The 25,800-nt window shown below is 41.4% G+C and overlaps 1 protein-coding gene across 3 annotated transcripts; it reads left to right on the top strand.

The window, feature by feature from the left end:
- Positions 1-881: 881 nt before the first annotated feature.
- Positions 882-25,278, top strand: slc37a1 (solute carrier family 37 member 1). Of its 3 annotated transcripts, none has more exons than XM_080784989.1 (21): positions 882-1,016; positions 3,003-3,337; positions 7,022-7,103; positions 7,280-7,394; positions 7,925-8,003; positions 9,779-9,914; positions 10,141-10,217; positions 12,221-12,387; positions 13,040-13,092; positions 14,786-14,860; positions 15,603-15,641; positions 17,264-17,392; positions 17,703-17,793; positions 18,485-18,547; positions 18,774-18,859; positions 19,611-19,659; positions 20,090-20,163; positions 20,289-20,367; positions 23,234-23,331; positions 24,080-24,144; positions 24,998-25,278. In XM_080784989.1, exons 2-21 carry the CDS (start codon positions 3,282-3,284, stop codon positions 25,011-25,013), a joined length of 1,629 nt encoding a protein of 542 aa, XP_080641115.1. In that variant the 5' UTR covers positions 882-1,016; positions 3,003-3,281; the 3' UTR covers positions 25,014-25,278. The 3 variants fall into 3 exon arrangements, with proteins under 3 accessions (XP_080641115.1, XP_080641117.1, XP_080641116.1); XM_080784990.1 differs by having other exon boundaries at positions 921-1,016; positions 3,098-3,337; XM_080784991.1 differs by lacking the exon at positions 15,603-15,641.
- Positions 25,279-25,800: the final 522 nt, after the last annotated feature.

Raw genomic sequence — 25,800 nt, 5'->3', positions numbered from 1 at the left:
AGCCCATGATGTGATGTGATTGTGAGCACACGACACAACAAAGTAACCGCAGAAAAATAAATGTGTCTAAAGTATAATCTAATGTTAAACATAAAAATCACACTAACAGGAAAAGTGCCTGCATGGTCCAGCGTTTCATCAACGCTAATGCGGAGCCCATGCTTATTTATTTGAAAGTTTTAATTTATATTATTTATCTTCCTGTCATCTTCATTGATACAATACTGTATGCTCACTATGCTGTACACTATTACTACTGTTAATTATTATTATTATTATTATTATTATTATTATTATTATTATTATTATTATTAGTAGTAGTAGGCTAGTATTAGTATTTATTAGTAGTATTACAGACACAGTATTTAGCACGCTAGACTAGTGGGCTGGCCAAAGATCAAACAACCAAATTAGTGTTACACCGAAATTGGCAGCCTATCGATTTTGTTTTTAACTCCAGCCTTTGAAGAGAGTAGAGACCTACTATTACTATAGTTTGTAAGTAACCTCGCCCACCAGGCTTTCCACCACCTCGGAGGAAAAGTTTGTAAGTAAGTACTACTGGCAGTGTGCAACCACCTAGTTTGTAAGTACGGTTACGGCGTCGGTAACCGACCACTAGCCCATCAGCCTCGGTCCCAGGATCAAGAGACCGACCGACCAGACCATCAATTAGCCTGGAATTCACCCTGATTCGCTACGTAGTAGGTTCGTGTTAGCTTTATATTAAGACTCTCGTATATGTATTTGATCGATTTAGACATTTAGAATGTCACCCGCAAATAAAGGTTCCCGCAATCTAACACGATTCGATAGATGACCAATGTCTGTGTAACATCATGGGTATAGTTGCTTTGGTTGTGACGTCAGAGGGTTGGAACTGAGCAGCAACCTCGCACTGGGCATAGGACTCTGGGTGACAGATGCAGGAGAACAAGGAAGTGCTTGATATCTGGACGGCTTTCAGAGGAGACAAAACACACATTAGTTGCTTTTCTCATCGTTCTTTGAACCAGGTAAGGTTTATTTACATGTATTTTGTGTTTGTCGCGGGGAACGGATGGGCGAGGTGTTGTTTTTTCTATTCTGCTTGATCGAGCTGTGATCCTGTGTCTGATGTGATGTGCTCTTTTCAGCCATAATAGAATAAGAGACGTCGGGCTTCTATGTAATATGTAATTTAATGCTGTTTATGACTCACTCATTGGAATCCTCAACTATATCAAACATTTCATTTATTACTACTAAATTAGTTTGTGACGTCAGTTTATATGGGTTTTATGTGGTAAAAAATAAGTCTTAACAAAGAAAACAATATACAGCCTAACTATTTAAAATGCCGCTTAAGGTTATGGCATAATTCGTATGCTTGCGTATGTACAATCATTGTTGTACATCGTATTAGTTATTCCCATTGTGACACCATACCTGCTTGGTCTTATACCCTTACCTATACACATTACACACCCGCCCCCGGTAGACAAACACATCCACGTATGAAGGAAGATTCTGATATCACTTTCACACTCAACACCCTTTGCTTAAGGATGTCACGCCAGTAAAATCCTCAGTGTTGATTTAACACTGACTGAAATGTCAACAAATGGAACCAAATGGACCCTTCCTTAAGTTCCTTCCATATTTACAATTTTACACTTTCAGAGTTGCACTCAGGATATTGCAGTGTGCGACTGACAAATGTCAGATGATGTGGAAGGCTTGCAGAGGGTTTGGTTTAGTTCCTTTAGAGCCAGTCTGTCCCTGTAGCTGTAGGGTTTCCAAGGGGTTGAAATTACAGGGTTCATGTTCCCATTAGAGGAGGCGGCGAACCATTGCAGCCGTTTCCTTTGGGGAGGTGTTGGCTTGGTTCCTGGTTGCAACGTCACACTGTTAATGTAGGTGGTTCCTAGCATAGAGGAGTATTCATGCAGAGTATACAGCCTTCATGTAATTCCTGCCCCCCCATGTGCTCCCCTCCACCAAGCAAGGCATATGATCCCCTGTACTTGTACTGTACACTACAATCACAGCAGCTCCTTGGGCCAAGGTCTGACACGTCTTTGCTTTAGGGCAGATTCACCCGAGTACACTTCATTCAACTGTATTCAATGCTTTCACATTGCATCGATCCGTATCCGAGTACACTTCAATCAGTCCCGAGACTATAGTCAGACTACCTCCATGCAGTCCCGGTGGGAATGGTTGGGTGATCCGCTTCAGGGAACGGTACGCAGCATTCACACTACCCACAACATCTGCCAAGTGGTGCGCACCCGGGACCATAGTGTGAATGTGAATCTGCCCTTACTCAAATTGAACGGGTGTGAAAGACAAAAATGTAGCAAATGACTTGTGGTGTCAGTCACATTTCACCCATTGATTGCGCTGCGTGTTTTGTTTTATGTATGTTGTCGGATTTTCTGGGTGCATGGATGAGCACTGCAGTAGTGAGGACTAACATTGAACTCCTTACTATGGTATCAAAGGGCATATTCACAGTCACACTATGGTCCCGGTTGCGCACTCGGGACCCAACCGTTTCCGGGACCGCATCGGGACCGGTTGAAGTGTACTCCTCGGATATGGATCGATGCAATGTGAAAGCATTGAATACAGTTGAATGAAGTGTACTCTGTCTCGGGTGCGGAAGAATCAAGGCCTATGTGAATCCTGACCAGTGGGGACCAGCCGACCAGGTAATCTTATTTGAGAACAGTTTGAATGAAACAGACTCGGTGTGAATCTGCCAAAATTCTACATAAACACATCTGGTTGTTGGACTAAGTTCTGGAATTCTGTTCAGCAGAGATGTGTTTTAGTGACATGATGGAGTTGTACTAGTTCACCTGCTGTTGAGAGAGCAACAAAGCAAAACAGTTATGACTTTTCATTTTTTTACTTGTCATTGATAGATTGTTTCTGGCCTCCCCTGACCTTCCCCTCTCTCTGTCCTCCATACCCTCTGCCTCCCTCCCTCTCTCTCTGCCCCCCATCTCACTCAGCCTCTCTCTCACTTTCCCCACGCCTCCTCTCCCTTATCCCCCCCCCCCACCCCACCCATTCTCTGCTGTACTGCTGCCTTGACTGGTCCCACCAGCTCCGGTGAAGCCTGTTGGCCATGTGTCCTGGAGCCACTGCCCTCTCTGTGACAGAGATGAAACAAGATACGCACAGTCGCACACCATGTCATTGTGTTGTCAACTAGCCTCCTCAGCCTGAGATCTACTGCCTTGTCATAGCTACAGTCGCCTGACTTCATCAGAAGCGGCGTCTTACTAAACATGGCCCCTATTCCACCTGGAATACGGCTTTTGGTGTCCTTCAACAGGGATCAGTGGTGAGTAGTAATCTTTATCTGTGTGGGAAAGTGACTGTGCAAACCTTTTGACTGCGTCTGTGTGGGTCTGTGTGTGTGTGTGTGCAGTGCACCTGCATACATGTATATGCATTATACTGTAAGCATGTCTGCATAGTGCTCTTGTGTTTGCACAAGAACATGTTGTCCGTTCCGTGTCTATGTTGTCTTGTATTGTCCTGTAGCTGCTCTTAATGATCAACACATACGGTACCTTTCCCTGACATTTGCCCCAAAACAACCTCTCCATCCAACAGCACTACGTACAGTCGTACACTATACATCGTTCTTTCATTACAATAATCCACATGAATCATGATTTACAGTAGGTTCCTGTATCCAACTATCCATCCAAGGTGTTGCGTAAAGCCTTAAACCTATGTATTCAAATACATTGTTTCTCACCGCAGGTCACGTCAAACCAGATTTGCAGGTTTATTCTTGTGGAATTCCTGGGACCTATGGGTTGCCGTGCTTGACAATTGACATTCTTCTATATGCAAAACAGAAAGAAAGAGGATTACTATGTTGTCCCTGCTAGGGATTTGTCAACAAGTTGTGCTAGTCAGATTTTTCAGTTTTTTGTCCCTTAAATCACGAGATGTTTACAATTTCATAACTGATCTGTTTTGTTCGCATTCATCACTGCTTAGGAATGTAAACCTTCAAATAAGATTTCAATGCTTTGTACACACCACCGACACTGGTATCATTTAAAGCAATTATAAGCAATATTCCCGTAGGTTGCTCATGCAGTATCAGTTATTTAATTAAGGGCTATTCCATTGAATAGTACCACTGTTATAGTAGTGGAGCGGGTTTGTGGATTAGTGTGCTCGCTTGGGAAACTTGGAATGATCAGTTGACTGCCCAAAGAGATGATTAACTTTTGGGTTGAAAAGGTCAGCAGTAGTGCTGCACAATTAATCGAAAAAAGATCAAGATCGAGTCACATTTGAGCAAGAATCGTGTAGGAGCAAGACGAAAGTTGAAACGTCTGTCACGTACAGACTTATTTTGGTCTCTCCTAAAATGCCATTTTCTTTTGCTGTTTAATTGTTTGTTTCTAAGTAGTGTTTCCAGATATTTAAATTTGTCCCCCTTCAGTGGTTACTGAGTCCTCCATCTATTTAGACAGAGATATAATAAAAGTTATTTTGAACCTAGCGAAGCTCTTTACAAAGTTTAATATAACATATAATTCTAATAATTGACAGACATTTTGGCTCACACAACATTTAAATGCTTTTGACTAACAGCCTGAAATTGAGTTGAAAATAAAGTGGATACTACAGTACATAATTTCCCCACTTCCATTCATCTGTGTAGTCGGGTAAATAACTCATTTGGGGGGGGGGGGGGGGGGGGGGAATTGATGAAGCTTATGTGTGTGTCTTTCTGAAAAGGCAGTGGTGGAACGTAAGTAAAAGTATCAATAAAACATTGTAAAAAATAAAATACTCTGTTACAAGTAATAGTCTGCTATTCAAAATTCACTTGAGTAAAAGTACAATAGTTTTGGCATCAAATGTACTTTAAGTACCAAAAGTAAAAGTACTCATTATACAGAATGTCCCATTTCAAGTTTTCAAATTTACAAACCTTTTGAAAATAGCAGATACATTTTCAAATGGCTGAAATGTATTTTGGGCTAAAGTGGCTAATGTACAGTATGTTTTGTAATATTAATCAAAATATACAAAGTAACAAAACAGTTTTCAAACAATTGTAGCACAATATTTGGCTCTGAGATGTAATGGAGTAAAAGTAAATTGGAAATAATCAACAGTAAAGTAAAAATAACCCAATTGTACTTAAATACAGTACTTGACTCAGTACTTAGTTACTTTCCACTACTGCTGAAAGTCAAGTAGGAAGGCGGCAAGAGAGCCCAGTGTAATTCTGACCTCACTGTGCTAACAGCTAGTGTCATGGTCAACAAGCTTTTCCAAACACATGGCCAGTATCTCTTTCTACAACACATTTGAAATGACATCATTTGAACCTGACCATCGAACCCACTACATACACAGTAGAATCTGGACTGTTCGTGTCACTTTGACATTCTGCAGAGTTATAGTAAATGAACACTGCATTGGATGATAGTACATGGTTTTCTACAGTGTTTGGCTCATAAGGAGATATGTGGCATAGCAAGAGATTGTTGATGAATGTAGACAAACATGTATCTGCCTGTTGTTGTGGAGAGCCTACTGTTCTCACAGTCAGGCTGCACACTGGCTGTTTATTATAGCCCCCCCCCCACACACACACACACACACACACACACACACACACACACCACGTGTTGTCCAGCTGTTGGGTACGTACGTACATGCCCTCCCTGTGTCTCCTCTCAATCCACCCTCAAGGCTGTTTGCACTTCATAGTGCCAAGGCCTGAGGACAGCCAGTTTGACCGGAAGACCTTTAGCTTAGTCCTAAACTCACCAACCAGATGGATTAGACTATTCACACCTCTTTCTCTGCTCTATGCAAGACACTCTTTATTTAATTGGGTTTTTCCCCCCAGTTTGTATACTGTCAGTGCTTCCCTTCTAGACCAGATGTATCTTGTAATAGAGGTTTTAATTTCAGTTGGGACAACCTGGTAAAATAAAAAGATGTGAAAACAAATCTGTTTAAATGACTTTTGAATTGGCTTCAGTATAGTGCAGTTAAAAACACACTTACGATTTATGGTAAAATAAACTTCTGTGCAGCAGATTATATACAGTATATTCCAATTAATCCAATATAGTAATTTAATGCAGTTATTTTTGCATGATCTGTAAAGTATTAAAAAATAATACATAAAAAAGAAATGTGGAGATACAAGGTTTCTACCCGACAACGATGATATACAGCAAAGTCATAAGATGAAGGTCGGATGCAGTTGGTTTTTATGGTGGCCGCACTGGCCGGTGATTTTCCACTTCCTCTATTTACTTATTACACAATAGTACATCGGACAGCTACCAGGAATTGGAAAGTAAATTACACTCCTATGTGTCTGTCAATCAATGCTTAAACAAGGTTATGGTATTATTACCGGCAACAGTTCCTCATTCTGTGTTACTGGCCTCTGCTCGTGAGACGTAGGGTTTTTTGTCAGTGGTGTATAATTTATTCACAGCTTTGTATCTCGCGTTCATTGATCTACTTGTTAGAATGTAACAAGTAGATAACACGTACCTTTAAAAGTGAGGGGCGCTCTTATTAGCGTACATCATCATGACATAAAAGTAGACGCTGTCTATTTGCTCAGACACTATGACGTACAATTCTCCATTCATTGTTATGGGAATTTAATGTTTGTAGGACAGTTTGTGGACAGACACCAAAAAGCTATAATGTTAACTGTAGTAAAATGGTCCCAAGTTTAATTTCCTCCTGTTTAAAACAAACCATTCGGATGAATTCATGTCGTTATATCTCACTGGAAGTGATATATAATAACAACAATATAATTCAACCGTCATGAGCTCTCCCTTGTTTTGCTGAATTAATGAATTGATGAATTAAAAGCTAGCAGTGGTTCAGTCTGAGGCGTCAGGACTGGAGTGGAAAACCTCTCTGGCAGTTCATAATTCAATGGTGTTGCTCTCTGGATCCATTGACTTGAGTTCCACTCTCAGTGCTGCCTCCTTGTGTCTTCTCCCTGCAGGTACAGAGCACTCACGTTCATGCTCACATTCTTGCTGTACACCAGCTTTCATCTGTCCAGAAAACCCATCAGCATTGTTAAGGTAACGCAGGCACACACACACACACACACACACAGTCTTCAGCAGACATTGCTTCTTCATACTGTATTGTGCAACTAAACAAAGCAATAAGAAGACACTGAATGAAGCACCTTTTATTACTCTCACTGATGTGTGTGTGTTTTTTTTTAGCATTTTGTTGTTGTTTGTGTCAACAGAGTGAGTTGCATAAGAACTGCTCGTCTGTCAACGAGCTAGCCACAGCCAGCAGCAACCAGCGGTCCTCTCTGTCTCCCCTCCACAATGACATGGACTGCAGCTGGAAGCCTTTCGGTGTGTATCTATCTGCATGTATATCAGTTTGACTGGCTTTGTACTGGATGTGTGTAGCGGTGTGATGTGTGATAGAACTCGCCCTAGTCTTCAAACCCAGCAGCATTTATTTACTGCCGATAAATGAGCAAATAAAACAATCAGGACCAGCGCAGCTTCACATCAGCAACACAACATTTGTTATTCAAAAAGCAAGAATAGGAAGGAAGAAGGTGGTTTGCTTCCCAAATATACAGGGGCATGGGGGGGGGGGGGGGGGGCAGGCAGTCAGTCAGTCTCAAGGTTGAGAAATACCGTATTGCAAGTGGAACCCCATTTTCTCTGTTATCCTCTCTCTGTCCGTCTGACATGGTCCTACACCCTGTTTGGTGCATGCTACACCCAAACTGTCACCAACACACACAGTCTGATATACACTCTCTCACCCTCGCCTGCCTGTTTTCTGTCATAAACAACAAAAACATGAATGCATGCATGCTCAGCTCGGTGTCTGGAGTCTGAACTGAGGTCACTCTCATCTCTGTTCACAGATAAGAGCAACTACAAACAGTTGCTGGGAGCCATGGACTATTCCTTCCTCTGTGCCTATGCTGTGGGCATGTACCTCAGGTAAACTTACCATTCTTTTAAATAAATCTCTAAGAAGAGAACACCAGCACTCACAGACATGTAGTTTAAGGGACTTTTATTATTTTCTGATTGGCATAGTATGCTGCAGACAGCATCACACATTGTAATGTTCTGAAAAATCTATTGCAAATTCTATGCAATTTGAATTACTTTGTAATTGAGGATTTGCTAAGCTTATTAGTGTTGCCTAAGTATTTGCATTTGAAATGGGCTTTATTGATGACTATGCACACGGAATGAAATGGAGTCAATCTAATGATACGTAAAGAAAGACCTGTGTGATGGCCTTGGCAGGTGTGGTTCACATTCATCAAGAGCTGCCCCACAGGACATGGAGTATGGTTGTAAAAACCAGACCCCTCAGGTCTCCCTCAATTCTGTCATAGCAGCCTCTTGTTGGAAATGATGCCTGGATGAGAACTTGGCGCTTTATGTTCTTGGAGTAACCTGTGATATGTCTTGTGGTGTTTGAACAAGGCGACGGCACACACAAGACACGTGCTCTCTCTCTCTCTCTCTCTCTGTGTCTCTAAAATCTGCCATCAGTCAGGCTCTAGTTGACTTAGTTAGTTTTCAATTGTGGTTTTAGCTACACTGGGTACTTCCTCCACATGAACCCTAGTATCCCTATTCTATGGCAAACATTTGGTGAAAAATTGCCGATCTTCAAGCTCACAACTTGCAACATGTCAGAATGTGATGCATTGTGAGCTTGTACTGTACATCTGGTATTATCAGCAAATATGGTGTATAAGCATACTGAAATTGACTCTCTCTCTCTCTCTCTCTCTCTCTCTCTCTCTCTCTCTCTCTCTCTCTCTCTTTCTCAGTTGTCTTTCTTTCACTAGACTAGCTTCCTACTGTTTGTCCATATCTGGTGTCTGTGTACCTCAGCACACCCTTTCCGTTCTCTTGTGTTTAAAGGTCCTCATTGTATCTGTTTTTGTGTTAACTGTATCGTTACGGAAGGAGCCCAGTGAGGGCTTTCATGCAGAGGAGGTTGTGTTATGTAACTGTGTGTGTGTGTGTGTGTGTGTGTTATCTTTATTTATTTATTTGGGGAGGGGGGGGGGGGCGTTAGTGTCCCTGTATTGTGTGATGGGGGTGCCTTAAGGTAGCTCTCCACCATACCAGACGTCGGCGACAAGCGTACACTGTTGCACCAAGTTGCAAGTTGTAGTGAAGCTTTTGGCCGTCGCATAGCAGCGGCCTTACTGTTGAAAAAGTCATCAAATCATGGGCTATTTTTAGCACCATAGTAGCCGTCTGTTGGTGTCGGCTCTCGGCTGCATTCAGCAACTTCTTCCCCCAAACCTTCCAACCGACTGATCTCCCGACTTGGTTGGGCTGCGGCTGCCAGTCTGAAGTAATCTGTAGCAGTCTGTTTGGTGGAGAGCTACCAGTGTCCCAGTCTGTTTGGTGGAGAGCTACCAGTGTCCCAGTCTGTTTGGTGGAGAGATACCAGTGTCCCAGTCTGTTTGGTGGAGAGATACCAGTGTCCCTGCATCAATGTCAAATGGCCTTGAGTTAGACAAAGCAGTGGGGCCTAATAAAGCATCAAATTATCTAACTTTTACACAGCACTGCTGCTGTGTGGACAGAAATAGGATTTTGCAATCAAATTGTACATGATCAAGTATAATTTCCTTTCTTTCTTTCTTTCTTTCTTACAAAACTCAAACTTTTTGAAAAAGAAAATTGAAATACTCATTCTAATTTTAACGTGATGATGTCATGTCTGTGCACCCATGCAGTGGCATCATTGGGGAGCGCCTTCCCATCCGACTGTACCTGACGGTGGGAATGTTGACCAGTGGCCTGTTCACCTGCCTGTTCGGACTGGGATACATCTACAATATCCACAACTTGGGCTTTTATATATTCGTTCAGGTGACAAATACACACCGACATGGATGCTTAACATTACACTATAGTATAGAGCAGTGGTTCTCAAACATTTTCATGTCCAGAACACCAAATTGAATTTGATCATATATTGTATTCATGTAAAGTATTTGGTATAAATGCTCAAAGCCCATATTACACAGTAAAACCTTCAGTGTTAATTTCTACATGTACAGCCTAATGGATGCATGTATTTCCCTGTCTCTCTCAGGTGGCCAACGGGCTGGTTCAGACCACTGGTTGGCCCAGTGTTGTCACCTGCATCGGCAACTGGTTTGGCAAGGGAAGGTAAGATGCAGTTTCACTTCCCCCCCCCCCCCCCATTCCAATATCCACTCTAACATGGTTTGAAATGGCACATCAGGACAACCAAGGATATGTAAAGAAGGAGAGGATATACTGTAAGTCACTTACTTGGCCCGGTTATTCCAGCTGGCAATTACGGATTCAGTGTTTATTTTGACAGCACATTTTGATTTAGTTTTAGTCATAGTCTTTTGAATACAATTTCATTTAGTTTTAGTCATATTTTAGTCACCTCAAATGCTTTAGTGTTACTCTAGTTTTAGTCGACTAAATATCATAAGATATTAGTCGATTAAATCTACAGTTTATTTTGTCGACTAAAATGTGTTTTGGCAGGCCTTGATGCCGTCGTCGTAATGCCTGATTTTACACTTGGTTGCACTCTGAAAATAGCTAATCTACAAGCTCACGTGTCAAGCTGTGATGCATTGTGAGCTTGTAAATCAGCTATTTTCAGAGCACAACCAAACATAAAATGACTTCTCTTTTAGTTATCTGGTTCACTAGTCCCTTCCTAACATCTTTGTCTAGTTTTTATTTGTTGACGGAATTGTCAATATATTTAGTCATAGTTTTAGGCATCATAGCTTAGTTTTTATTTAGTTTTTATTCAGTTTTCCTCAGTGAAAAAAGGTAGTCGACGAACATTTTCGTCGATAAGATCAACACTAATACGGAAGCAAGTTGGAACGGGATGTTCTATGGAATGCATTGAAATAAATTATCGGTTGAGGAAAATAAAAGGAAACTTATCACACTTGTTTTCCAATGTGCAATATGTAAAGCATGTTTTTGACCGGGCTGTCTCGTCCGCTTATCTGACGAAGATCCCTATCATTAATGATTATTCATAATCTGGTTCAACCGGCTCGCTCCTTGACTTCAATGCATAACATTAGGCCACTGGCCATGGCAATATCCCCTCCAGATTGGAAGACACTCAGCAGTCTCCATTGCTCCAATCATCACCCACATAATAAACCTCTCCATCAAACAGGGACGCATCCCTCATGATTTCAAACTTTCTAAAGTAACCCCCCTGCACAAGAAAGGCAGCAAATTAGACCCCGGCAACTACTGCCCTATTTCTAGTCTTGGCTCCATCTCGAAAGTGATGGAAATATTGTCTATAAACAGGTTGAAAAGTATCTTGCAAATTATCTGGCTTCAAAACATCCCACTCCACTGACGCATGCTCCTCTATTTGAACGACCACATCAAACACAAGGTGTATGCTGGCAAATACTGCGACATGGTTACGCTGGTCTCCCGTATGCATCTCTCCCCCCCCCCCCCCCCCCATCTATTTTTCCTAACCGTGTATTTGAAGATTTTTATTTCTCTTTTTGCATAGATGTGTATATTTATGTTTTGATGAATTGAAAATCCTCAGTTTTTGTATTGACCTGTACCTTCCTTGAACTGTACCCATTCGGCAATCTGTTCAATCAAACAATCAACATTGAACTTGCGGCTCCAGTTTGCCACCCAGTGCGTCGATTGTACATGCAATGGGTCGTAGAACGCCTGTCCTCTCCTTCTTTACATATCCTTGATCAGAACCAGGAGGACTAGTGTAGGATCGCCACACTAGTGGGTCGATTTCAGTGTCTAGTCTGTTTAGTCTAGTCTTTTATGGGTCCCTTTATTTTTTGTTTCCTACATTTAGTTTTTAATTATTTTATTTCATTTTATAATTTTTTCAGTAATTTCATAAAGAAATCCAAGAAAAATCTAAAAGTTCATAAATTTGAGAACAAATAGTGAAAATGCCTGATCTACAAGCTCACAACGTGGCGCGAAGTGACGTGTTTTGTGCTTGTAGATCTGCTATTTTCATTCGTTTGTGTCCCGGGCAAACATCTCTTTTGGGTACAGGCTAAAACGTTTGGGAACCACTGCTCTAAATCACTAAGCAGTAAAGGTTAAATACAGGCAAAAATTTATTTCTATATGTTTGTGTGTGTCTCCCTCCCTCCCTGCAGACGTGGCCTGATCATGGGACTGTGGAACTCTCATACGTCAGTGGGGAACATCCTGGGCTCGCTGATAGCTGGCTACTGGGTGTCAACCAACTGGGGCATGTCCTTCATCGTCCCGGGACTCATCATTGCGGCCATGGGCGTGGTCTGCTTCTTCTTCCTCATTGAACGTGAGTATCACTCATAGCGTTGTATGAAAACTAGAGGACTTAACGACCCCGCCCCCACCTTTTCAATGAAGCTGCTCGCCCAGCTCATGAAGCAACGGAAGTACACTCTTAATCCGGGAATTGTCTCCAACGTTGGAGCAGGTGCGCTGTTTCAGACGATAGAAGCATGCGCAGTAGCGTCTTAAATGCAGACATCTTTCAATCCTATTTTGCCTGTCATCCCTTCTCTGGTCCATTTTCTGCCACTCTTTTTACTTCACTTGGATATTAATTAAGTATGAGTAACATTTTGTGTTAAAAGTTGTAAAACAAAATTACTCTTAAAGACTTCTCTGAGGTACTTGGTTGCTGATTGGTTACCTGAACGTAAATAAACATTTTCTGTCCGAATCAGTGATTCTCTCCAAGGTGCTGATGATCAGGTCTTTTATAAGAAAGCTTTCTCAAAGGACAGCGGTTCAAAGAAATTTAACCGCTGTTGTTATTGTGAAATGACAGCATACGCTACTCTGTATATAATTATTTAATTAAAGCGACAAAGGGAAGAGCACTGGGAATAAGTGATGCTAATTGTAATAATGATGAGAACATTTTGTGATGATTATGGAATGATTGCACTATTGATATGGTTGTTGTTTCCTTTTCTTTATAGATCCAAATGATCTAAATAGCGTTTATGCTCAGAGCTGTTCCCCTGGAAACAATGTAAGTACAGTACAAAGAGACCTTTCTATTTTTTCAATATATAAAATGATAAAATGGCCTATTATTACCTCCACTCTGTTTTTGCCGTGTGTGTGTGCAACTGTGCGTGCATACCGGCGCGCATACCTGTTTTCTGCATAGACAGTAATTGTACATGCATTGTTGGCTTGTGTCACGCCTATGTGCCTGTGCACACACAATATACATAATGTCCTTGTATGGAACTCTGTAACTGCAGCTGTGTGTTTAACACACACACACACACACACACACACACACACACACACACACACACACACACAGTAAACACTGACTTGAGGGTCAAGTGATGGGAGAGCGCAATGCCATGCATGACTCACTACGGTTGCCACGACGACAGTTGCCCACTCACTTGAGCTCACAGAGAGCCACCTGAGAGGCCATAGATGGATAACCTCATTGGCCGTGGCGATTCATTGGAGTGATGCGTCATGGAGCCCACCATCGTTGGTGATGCAACGTTAGCAGACCCTGCGCAGGGTTCAGGCCTTTACCTTAGTAGGGCTGGGCAATATATTGATACTATATCAATATTGTGATATGGACTTTGGATATCGTAACATTGTCTTTCTTGCTTTCAAATATGTGTCTATAACAAATAGGGGAGCAGATTGCTCACTCCCATATCTTTATAAAAGACATTAGACAATACAGACCAAACGTTTCGTTGACCCCAAGGAGCTTTAGTGTGTTCTGTTCCTGGGCAGACGATGTTGCGATTCCCACACAAAGCTTTTGAGTCTTGTCACTGTAATGCCATTGTGCCTCCATGCCAGGTGTTTAAAATTACGTTTTTGGTATTGGCTCATTGGATCACTCTTTAACAATTACACTCTTCTCTAGAGGGATTTACAGCCAAAGAATATGCTTAATTTTCGAGGTAGCCCGTAAGAAGTACTAGTACTACCGTATCACAATAGAAACCAAATATTTCTGTGAGCCTGAAGTAACTAAAGAAGTTGCTGTCAGTCGAGTGCATTCCTCTGCCAACAATTGTCAGGATGTCATTACTGTTGAGCAAAATCCTACTATCTCCATATTCTAACTTTGTGTTTTTTCGTAAATTAATGCCTTACTTGATCATGCTACAGCGTCACAAAAAGCAGATCTGTGAGCTTGTAGATCTGCTACTTTTGCTATTTTGGATTTGAATCCTGAAAAGTAACAGTTTTGGACATATGAGGTTTCCACCCGACAGACGCTGTATTCCAATGTTATATAGTCGCAAGCTTCAATGGTTAAATAGTTATAAAATCCATATACACACTTTATAGACGCCCGTTTCACTTTAACAAAAAGGTAACAAAAAAACACCCATTTTACTTGAAAAGAAAAAAACGGTTGTCAATTCCCGTAATACTGCTGAAGCTCCCCTGACCAAATGGGGATGCCATGTTGACAAGAGTGGTAGTAGATTTGGTCTATCATGCGGGAGACCCCTTGTTTGAATCCCCGGTCGGACATGAAAGTTATGGATCGAAGCTTTAACACTCATTTAACAACTCTTTAACAACATGACCCCTGTGCAACTCTGTGAAGTAATGGAGATAATGAATGATGCGTGGTAGAAAAAGAACTGACAACGGATTAGTCAAGTAGGCTTATATATAGTACATCTCTTGGTACTACTAGACTGCTCTGAATTGTTTTGCAGCTACCAGCCAAGAGCAGGAATGGACTGAATGGACACAAGGAGATGTATCTGCAATACAAAGAAGGCAAATCACAGGTAAAGGGTGTGTGTGTGTGTGTGTGTGTGTGTGTGTGTGTAGTAAAATCCTGAGTGTTCATGTTGTACTGTACTGAGTTAAATGAATACCCAAGACTTTTACAGTGTACTTTGATCATTCATTCTTTCATAATTTCAGACATACACCAGCTTCAGCATAATGCTTACTTCAAACAACGGCGTTACATGCTGGAAATAGTAGATCTATTAAGCTAACAACGTGTCACATGGTGTGCTTGTAAATGGGCTATTTTCGGCATGCGACGGTATGACGAAGTATAATGATGCGTTCACACTAGCGGCTCAAAAGTTACAATACGACCAAGTATAGCCGTCTACATACAGTAGGAGTAGCTGACAGATGAAGTGTGGTTCAAGCCACACTTCATCAATGAAAAGGCTATGGTTAAATTGCACAGGTACCTGATTATCAACGGAACAAGTTTTTCTTCCATTCACGGAACACAGTAAGAATTCCGGGGAGAGAGATTTGAGTGGAAATGGAGTGACTTCGCTGCGTCATTGGAGCGCTGAGAAACGTTGAAGCCACCTCAGCTTGTTTTTGCAACGACTGTCACATGGCGACAAGTGGCGGCTGTCAGTTTGAAGCACAGTAGCTTCATCATCATGTTTGAAAATGACTTGTAGCGTGACGCTTTATCGCCAGTCGACACTAGTATGAACGCAGCAGCCATCAATCAGGCTTATGTTAGACTTTAACATGTCATTATGATTCATTCAGGCGTACTACAGTAATGAGGATATTGTGCTGTACAGAAAGGTTAGTGTTTAATATATTCACCTCCAGTGCAGTAAGCTCAGTGGGTTAAGGCCACCAGGGGGCAATGCTTATTGGGGTTGGATGAACACATCAATCACATTAGCATTTCTTTCAATGCATATGGCACCTATGCTGTTGGCCTACTTGGCAAACCCAATTGATCAGGCACATGAATAATAGGGCTGCATAATTCATTCAGTAATCAGAAATCGTCATTTTAAGTTATATAATCGTGAAACTTGGTTTAAACTTATACGTTAATCAGCTGTTGAACCTTGCCCTCGTCTCCTCATCACCACAAGTAATTATTAATTAATGACAAACATTGTACAACTCATGTCTCCATCCATCAGGCTCACAGACGAACAATAAAATCACAGATAGCTACAGAGAAGCACAATGTGCAACAAAATCGTTAAGAAGATTATTATACAATCATCTCCCACCAGAAATCATCATAATCAATAATCCTGAATTTCGGTATTCATAATCGTGATCAAACAAATCAGGATTATAATTTTAGTCATAATCATGCAGCCCTAACTGAAAAACTAAAATCCCTTAATATTAAACTCTGTTATAACTGGATAACAGAGTTTTGAAATGTTTTGCCCCCTGGCTATGGTGGTTCTCTGTTTATTTTAATTTTATTTATTGAATTGATGTTTCTTCTCTCTGGTAATATATCCCTTCAGGAGGACTGGTTTGGGATGTCAATTATCAAATCAACCACCTTGAACAAATTCAAACATTGATCTTTATAGAATTGGACCAATCAAATAAAATGAATTAAGGTCCCTGCACACTGCTGCGCTTTTCGGATTTTTAGCTGCGTTTTTCCATCGGTTCTCCGAAAAACGTGTCCAGTGTGCAACCACCTTAAGTCACTTGAAGTGATCCTGAAGGGATATAGGCATTGGAATGCAATGGGGTGGATGTGAGGCAGTTGACGGAAGATGAATCTCTGGTTCCCTTCCAGAGTTTGATCCCCATGTGGTGCTGGTACGTCAGAGACATAATTAAACTCAATTCAAACTTCATTAGCGGACTCGGGTCTAGAGAAACATAGAAGGGATAAACAACATCAAATAAGACTACATCAGACTCATAATATTTTATACATCCCTCCATTTTAGAGGTGGGACGAGAATCGTTATTATTGCATATCGTGATTAAAAAAAAAAAAGCCGCTCCCAACAATCGTATCATGGAGATTTTTATTTATCATGAAATTGTCCTCATACACTAGCTTTTGTTGAGCTGAAAATTCACTACCAATTAAACCCTCTATACTTGCTAAAACGGACCTTTTAAAGAGTGCATTTGGTGCGCTCTTATTTCACACTACACATATCAATTCACCAAAAATAGCAGATCTGCAAACTTGCAACACGTTGCGAGATTGTAGATCTTCTATTTGTGATGAAGGTTCATCCTAGAATAGGGATGATTCGAGTTGTTAATAATAGAGGCATTTAGAGTATTAAGCACATTTTGATTATCACGAAAATAGTGTTAATCGCAATTATCTTTGCCACAATAATCGTGGCGTGTAATTTCAATATCGTCCCATCACTAATCCCTTTCTCTTTCTCTTTACCACTCTACTCTTTCTCATTCAGAGTTATGACACCGAGTTGTTACTACCCAGAGACCATGGCAGTGTGTGTATGCAAGTGCAACAGGTAGTTGTGGTCAAGAGTGAGTCAGAGCCATCGGCCATCAGCTTCATGGGTGCCCTACGCATACCGGTCAGTCTCACTCACTCACTCACTCACTTACTCACACTCACTGTACTCTCACTCTCACACACAACCACAACTATAACAAGGACAACTCACCTGCATGCTGTATACCGTACATACTTTGGCGATATATCATTACGTAAACAGACAACTTTCTGTTAAGGGGTTTATTTTTTACATCAAGGCCTTGAATGTATTTACACTTTTATGATAGTTATATGTTTATAGTGATATACTGTCTGGTTATCCAGTACCGTCATATTTGTCAGTGCTTCAGTGTGTTATTAATGCAGTGTTGTGCTGTTCTGATCTACAGGGAGTGATCGAGTTCTCTTTGTCTCTGCTGTTTGCCAAGTTGGTCAGCTACACCTTTCTTTTCTGGCTCCCTCTCTACATAACTAAAGCAGGTATGTACTGTGTATGTATGAAGAAACATATTTTTGTTAATGATTACTTCCCATAAAACGTGTGGACCTGAAGAACCAGCCTCGCCAGATTCCAACCCAGTACGTCAAGTCTCCAATTATCTGGCCAACTGGCTTGCAGGTTGAGGTAAACATTTAATACGCCACACTACTCCAAATGGCAGCGTAGGAGTTCGACACCACTCTGACCTCTGGCTGCCTGTAATGTCAGCGATACAGTTGCACTTCTGCAGAACCGCCTGCGAGCGATCAAGTATCACAGCGAACATAGTCCCAGCAAGCACAAGTGTGGCCTTTTGTAAGATGCCGTTGTGGTGCTATAGTAATGTTATCTGCACTGTTGCTGCCAAGGCAATCTGCTGGGTGTTTGTAGCTGAAGGGATTATGTGACTGATGGGAGGTTTGTACCTGTCACACACCTGTACATTCACTTGTTCCCTTTTTACAACCTAATGTTTGTTTACTGGGTTTACACGCGCCACAACACACAGACAGACACACACACACATCCTCATCCTTCCAATCCACGTCCACTTCTATTGTTAGCATTGGCATGTTAGACTGAACTCAATGCCTGACAGACTGTGTGACTGTGTGTGTGTGTGTGTGTGTGTGTGTGTGTGTGTGTGTGTGTGTGTGTGTGTGTGTGTGTGTGTGTGTGTGTACATTTCAGCCCACCTGGATGCCAAAAAAGCTGGAGATCTCTCCACCCTGTTTGACGTGGGAGGAATTGTGGGTATGTCTTATCCTTTCTCATTTCTCCCAATGTGTGCTTTTTGCGTTGATATTAATGTTTATGTTCCATAAATAATGTGGCATGAATAATGTGGCATGTGTGCGTCCATCTGTTTATGTGCATATCTCTGCATTCCTTAAGACGGAACATAGCAGCTCAGGGTTTAGTGTGAGCAGTATAGTGTCATTTAGTGACCTGATGACTGTATGTGTGTGTCTGTGCGTAGGTGGGATCCTGGCTGGGGTCATCTCTGATAAGTTGGGGATGAGAGCCACTACGTGCGCAATCATGTTGCTGCTAGCCGCCCCAACGGTGAGTTTATAATACTCATTATAGGATGGAAGTTTGGCTATTTTCCGTAGGTGCCTTTGCCCTCGTATTTTCTCCAATTGTGGCCCAGGGACCCCCTTGGGTTCCTTGAAGGTTCCTGTGGGTCAGCCAGCCATATTAGAGTTTTGATGCCACTATATTTCTGTTTTCTTGAAATCACATTTGGGTGAATATTCTGTTTATATTAATCTATTTCGCATGTACAATTATGACATTAGGCAATTGAATTGAAACCACAACTTATTTTCATATGAGGGGCTGTAGTACAGAATAATTTGAAATGGGGAGCTGTGGCATTTATCAAAGTCAATTTGGGTGCCCCGACATGAAAAAACACCCTGTTTTAGCCTATTCTTCTCTCTGATCTCTATCTCACTTCATGCCTCCCCTTCTCAATGTCCTTCTGTTCTATCCTCTCACTGCTCTCTGGCACCTCCTACTGTCAAGGGCAGGCAACAAACCTACTGCATTTGGCTGTATGATTTGAGAGAGATATTATTTAGCATTATCTTTTGTCATGCAAGTTATTTAATGAATGTATTCCTTTTTGGGGGCTCATTAACAATGATTTCACAAGAAAGGGCTATTTGAAGTACTGGCTACTTATGTGTTTCTGTAACTCTTGTTATGTCTGAGTAACTCATTCGATCTGACAATCTGCCATGATGTGTGAGCCATGAGTGAAACAATGAAACTGAGAGGATTTATGTCATGTTTGTGTATGCGTTTCCAGCTCTATGGTTTTTCCATGATCAGCGAGTTGGGCATGGGGCCAACCATTGGTGAGAGACAACATTTCTTACTCATTCCATCACTAGCTTAATGTTGCTGTATTTGTGTTGCCATCCAACATAAATGACAAAGACCACTATCTTTTTTTGTAAAGGTTTAGGACATTGGGTAGTGCTGTAGCCATTGTCAGAGTACTTAATGCAGTAGTGCAGTACTTGTTAGAGAATTTGGAGGCCAATATATTACGTCACTCATGTATGATGCACAGGCTTGGGAGAGCTCAGGGATCTCCATTATATGGGCAAGGACACGGATACCAACTTTCGGCTGCCGTGTTAAGTGACCCAAACCATTGTCATTGAAATCTTAGTGTTTTGCAAGTTATTTGGGGGCCCACTTGCAATATCCTTGCGGCCCACAGGTTGGGAATCGATGCCTTATGGGTAACTTGTATGATGAATGTGATATTTCTCCTTCCAGGTATGTTGCTGGTGTGTGGAGGCCTGGTTAACGGACCATATGCCCTTATTACAACCGCAGTGTCTGCTGACCTGGTGAGTGTGTGTGTGTGTCAGAATCAAGAGAACAACAAAGCCGTGTAACAAGTAACGACTAGTAATAGTAATAATCTAAAGTCACCACCTCTCTCCCTGTCTCATTTGACCTCTTCTTACCACAGGGGACTCACAAGAGCCTTAAAGGAAACGCCAGAGCCTTATCCACAGTCACGGCCATCATTGACGGCACCGGATCTGTAGGTCAGTGTAACCCATACACAATTGTTTATGGATCCAGCGCTTAACCTCAAACAACTTGGAAAATATAATGATTAATTACCGGTAATCATCTAAAAACACATTTTCTGTAATAATACTATATAGTTTATTTTGACAATTCGGCTTTGTACATAACTAGTCCCAGTTTTCAGAAGGTGGTACATCTGTTTCCTGTTCCTGTTATATTTAAGAAATATTACATGAGAGGGTGTGCTTTACCATGATTATTGGCACGACAGTGATGCGGTCAGGAACGAGACGTACTGAGTACTGGGTACAGATGTTCGTATCCTGCCACAACGTTATGCTGCTTTCACACGGGCTGATGCAAAGCTACACTAGTACACCTAGTCACAGACGGTGTCGTCGTTAAGCAGCAGTAAGGTCCCACTGGCAGCAGCCGCAGCACCTGTCCCTTTATCTCTAGCACAACCGCAAACGTCCAACACATACAATGAATTATTCACCTAATGCTGCCTGCAGGTTCCACATGTTTAATTCCAGTGTGTAACCTACATTGTTTAAGTGACCGTTTTCATATTATAAATATGGTTGCTAATGTGGTTTAACGACTAGCACTTTGACAGCTCATACAACGCAGTGAAACGGACTTCCTGTGCAGAAACTGCCTCATCAAAATAAGAGCCACTTGTAATGATTAGTCAACACTAGTTTTATTTCTAAGTCTACTTACAAGACGTTAATATCTCATTTGAGTTCCTTTTGAATGCCTGTCAGCATTCTCTAAATCCCTGTCTCTCAGCTGGTGCGCAAATGCGCCTCCATGCCTTTGATCTACCGCGCACCAAACATTTTTACGACGCATGCGCACTGGCGCACCGCTTGTGTGCACCCCTGGATATATTAATTGCACGCTCTGTTCATGATTTGAGGCTTTTTGTTCAAAAAAATACTGTCTTACCACAAAAAAAAAGAAAATACTCCGGGCTGTTAACCACTCCAATATTGTAAAGAAATTACGTATTTTTAACTTAAACACCGTATAATATAGGCATGGAAGTTACCATTGAAATAAAGCACATTTTTACCATTCTCAAGTCAAGTCCAACGCTGACTTATTAGTGTCGGGATCAAAGCGTAAAGGGCATTTTGCATGCTTTAGTCTTCATGCTGAATCAATTTATAGTCACAAACCTAAAATAAATGCTTCATGTAGGCTATGTGCCCGACATTGGTCAACACATAAAATATGTATAGCCTATAGATATAACCGAAATCGATGTATTGCGCAGCTTGCGCTTGTATGGCATCGGCGTTCAGCCAATGTCTTAAGCCAGCTCTCCAGCGCTCTCCTCTAAAGGTAAATGTCACTGCCGGCTGCCTCGCTGTGCACAGAATGATGTGCCACATTTTTCTGTGGTATTAATTTATAATTATAGGCTACTATATTGATCTCATCATGAACGGCATGGCTCTGCACCTTACGGCCAGGTTCGCCTATTGGACTTCCATCATGCCAAGTGGCAACTAACTCAAAATGTCCCGCGAATCATTTTAATATTATTGATGAAGACATCATCAAATGATGAACGCATTCATACTAGTAGGCCTATAGCTTACCTCGGACGAGGAAGGATATACCATATGGTTGAAAAAATTGCTATGTGTCCAGACAACAGAACAAATCCATTCCCCAGGCCTTCTGACAGACACAGTGATATGATAGTAGCCTAATACAAAACACGGTCTTCCTCTCATTAACCAATGCAGCTCTGATAAAAAAGAAATATCCAATGTCCAAGGCTATGCCAAGTATAGCCTTGGTCTTGAGTTTGAACTTAAATAAATAAATTAACTAGACTTGCATTATAAGTGAGAGTAGCCTATACTTTATAACGTTCAGTCAGTTGACATTTGCGAGAGACTCTCTTGCCAAAATAAACTGATCTACAAGTTAATGCTGTGTGGTGCATCACACCTATAGTCGTACATTTTCTTGGTGAATCGGGCCCATTGTTTGACGTTGTGAATTCGTTGTTCAGATGCTCTATTGTAATAGTTGCAAAATCCACGTCTTGCTTTTTGTTTATCAAATAGTCCCGGTCCGGGACTATTTGTTTCCGGGACTCCCGGAAACATTTCACAGCCTAAGTAATTGACTTAGGGTCGATTCATACTCCTATTTTAGAGCCGAATAAAAGTCGGTTCGGCGCTGTAGAGCCTACAATTTGACGTAATTTGAGGTTCGGGGGGGCGGGTACCGTCCTAAAGTCGGCTCTTCGGTGCTACTGAAATTTTCTGACGAGCCGAAATCATTTCGGCACTACAGCGCTGAAACAGGAGTATGAATCGGCCCTTTGATGTCCTGACTTCAGTTAATTCCTAGACTGCTCTTCATTTGCCAATACAACTCATCTCTCGTTTGGTTTTGCGTTCTTCTTCCAACCATTCATCGCAAGTAGTCCACCAAAAAAAAAAGTACAATATAATAATTTTCTGAACAGGGCTGTTTGTTTTTGGGTTTCCCTCCAGTAGGCTAGGACAGCACTCACGATGCAGGCGCACAGCTGTTCCATATATGGTCTGATCAGGTGGAGACTGCAGTGCGGAGTGATTTATTAAGGGCATGTTCGTAAATACCACACCGGAGCACACTCGCCTATTAGTTTGCATTGCTCAGTGCGCTTTCTCCGAACGCACCCTATATGTGATTAGGCTCAGTGTTCCATCATGCAGGTTTGAAGCATGGGCAGATGGCTATTTCAACCAATCAGATTTCTTGTCGGAAACTATCTGTATAATTTCCCATAGCTTTGTGTGTGTGACAAGTTGAACTGGGACTACATTTATGCTCGCCTTTTCAGACTCTCACTTTTGACATTGACAGGTGCAGCACTGGGCCCCCTGCTGGCTGGAGTGTTGTCTGCAGGCGGCTGGGACCGGGTCTTCTACATGCTGATGATTTCCGACTTCCTGGCTCTGCTGGTGAGTGCTTTGAGTTTGGGTTGTTAGCAGTGGTGGAAAGTAACTAAGTAATCTAATGGGGATCCTTCAATAAACATATTTTTTCCCCTACTCGGTCTGTGTCTCATAGGAGGGCTATGGGAAGTTCCGAAACCCGTCCACCAGTGACATCCTTTTATTTTATTTTTTATTATTATTATTATCGTGAGAACGATGGCTTCCATTATCTCATGGTAACTTTTCAGGAATGGAAAGCCTGCAGTTTCTATTAGCTTGGATTCCCCATCGATAATGTCACTGGAGGACAGGTTTCTGAACTGCCCACAGAGACACAGAGCGAGTAGGGAAAAAACTGCTATTTTATCATTAACATTAGTGAGGATCTATATAAAGAAAAGTGAAGTTGTCCTTTAAGTACAATTTTGAGGTATTTTACTTGAGTATTTCCAATTTCCAATACTTTTACTTCCACTCCACTACATCCCAGAGGCAAATGTTGTACTTTTACTCCACTACATTTACCGGTATTTTAAAACTTTAGTTACTAGTAACTTTGTAGATTTTCATACATACATTTTAGCCCTATATATTAGCCCTATATATACATTTAGGCCATCTGAATTTTTTAAAACACACACACACACACACACACACACACACACACACAGGGAAAGAGAGAGAGAATTCTTGCATCTAAAGTACAATTCAGATTCTGAATTATGAAAATGTATGAACTAATATTTGACTGTGTGCTGTTGCTGTTGTACAGTTGCTGCTGCGGTTAGTGACCAATGAGCTGACCTCAGGCAAATCGCACCCCACCTCCACTGTAGAGTGAGTCGCACATTTCTATTGGTCCCTCTGTTTGTCCGTCATGCAATCCTTTTTCTCCACACAGTCCGTTTTTAAGTACATTTTAATTTTGAGGTATTTTTTACTTTCCAATTTTCAGTACTTTAACTTCTACATCTCAGAGGCAAATATTGTACTTTTCCACTACAATTATTTGAAAACTTTAGTTACTAATTACTTTGTAGATTTAGATTATAATTACAAAACTACATTAACCACTCCAACCCTATATACATTTCCGCCAGCACTATATACATTTCGGCTGTGAGCTTGTAGATCTGCTATTTTCAAAAGGTTTTATACATTTGAAAACTTGTAAAATGGAACATTCTGCATAATGAGTACTTGTACTTTTTGTACTTTAAGTACATTTAGATGCCAATAGTTTTGTACCTTCATTCAAGTAAATTCCAGCCTTTTACTTATTTCTACGTTACATTATTGATACTTATGTAACAAATGTGAGTACTTTTTCCACCACTGGGCTGTGTAGTGTTCAGCTGATCACTCTATTGCCCTATTCCATGTTCCATTGTTCCATTCCACTGTTTTTGAGTGGTGCTAGCCACTCGTGTGTGTGTGTTCTACTGGCCACTTTAGGTGTTGCAGCCACACACACACACACACACACACACACACACACACACACACACAGGCCAGGGAGCAGTGCAGTGCAGTACAGTACAGTACCACTCACTTCAGATGGGTCTGATTTGAAGTTGACAGTTGAACTGTCTGGGGTGCACACAATAGCCCGACTAGATGTTAAAATAACCCAAGAAGTATTTTCAAGAGAAATGTCCCTTTAAGTTAACTGTCTCTCTCTGTCTTACAGGTTGAAGGAGCACTGAGCACTTTGAATGCACGAACACCACACGCACACACACACACACACACACACACACACACACACACACACACACACACACACACACACACACGCACTTACAGAGAGAGTCCTGTACAGTCCTGGTGAAAGAAATGGAACTGACATAATTAGAAATAAATAGAAACCCACATTACACACTATAATTCCCACAGTTCTCTCTCCATTACTCCCATCAAATCTCTCTCTCTCTCTCTCCATCTTTCTATCGCTCTCTCTCCCCCTCACTGATCTCTCTGTATGTCTGTATGTTTCTCTCTCTCTCTCTCTCTCTCTCTCTCTCTCTCTCTCTCTCATGATGCCACTAACACTGACTACACCGTTGATGAACTACTCTGCTGCATGGCAGGTCTTTTCTAAGACGATTGTGTCTTGTCACTCTTGCCTTACTGAACCAAAGAGACTATTGTTTCTGTGGGAGGGATATGCTGTAAGCCCAGAGATTTATATTTTTTATTTTTATTTTTATTTTAAGGCCTTTTTTTAAATTATTCCACTTGGTTTTGTGGTGGGTTTCAGTGTATTTTGGTCATGGGGGTCGCTGTGTGTTCTCTCTGTGTCCTTATCTGAAAGTACTGATGTGTTTTATATAAAGCCACCAAATAATGGTGAATTGTTTTTTCCCTGTATGTGCAACAGGGGATCTTGGGAATTTGGTGCAGGGTTTTGGATGTTATGAATGTAAGTCACATGACACCTGTCAACCATTAATATTGTGTGGATATTTATACAGTGCAATGTTAAGTGGGTAT

Source organism: Protomyctophum bolini, assembly GCF_963924005.1.
Source record: "Protomyctophum bolini genome assembly, chromosome: 16".
Classification (NCBI taxonomy): Eukaryota; Metazoa; Chordata; class Actinopteri; order Myctophiformes; family Myctophidae; genus Protomyctophum; species Protomyctophum bolini.
This window is presented reverse-complemented; position numbering and strand designations above follow the sequence as displayed.

What these genes read in the sequence shown, in the direction of transcription:
- slc37a1 (XM_080784989.1), top strand. Translation starts at nt 3,282, where the DNA reads ATGGCCCCTATTCCACCTGGAATACGGCTTTTGGTGTCCTTCAACAGG. An exon ending in TGACGTGGGAGGAATTGTGG is followed by an intron (nt 18,548 to 18,773) that starts GTATGTCTTATC and finishes GTCTGTGCGTAG; the next exon opens with GTGGGATCCTGGCTGGGGTC. An exon ending in CCGCAGTGTCTGCTGACCTG is followed by an intron (nt 20,164 to 20,288) that starts GTGAGTGTGTGT and finishes TTCTTACCACAG; the next exon opens with GGGACTCACAAGAGCCTTAA.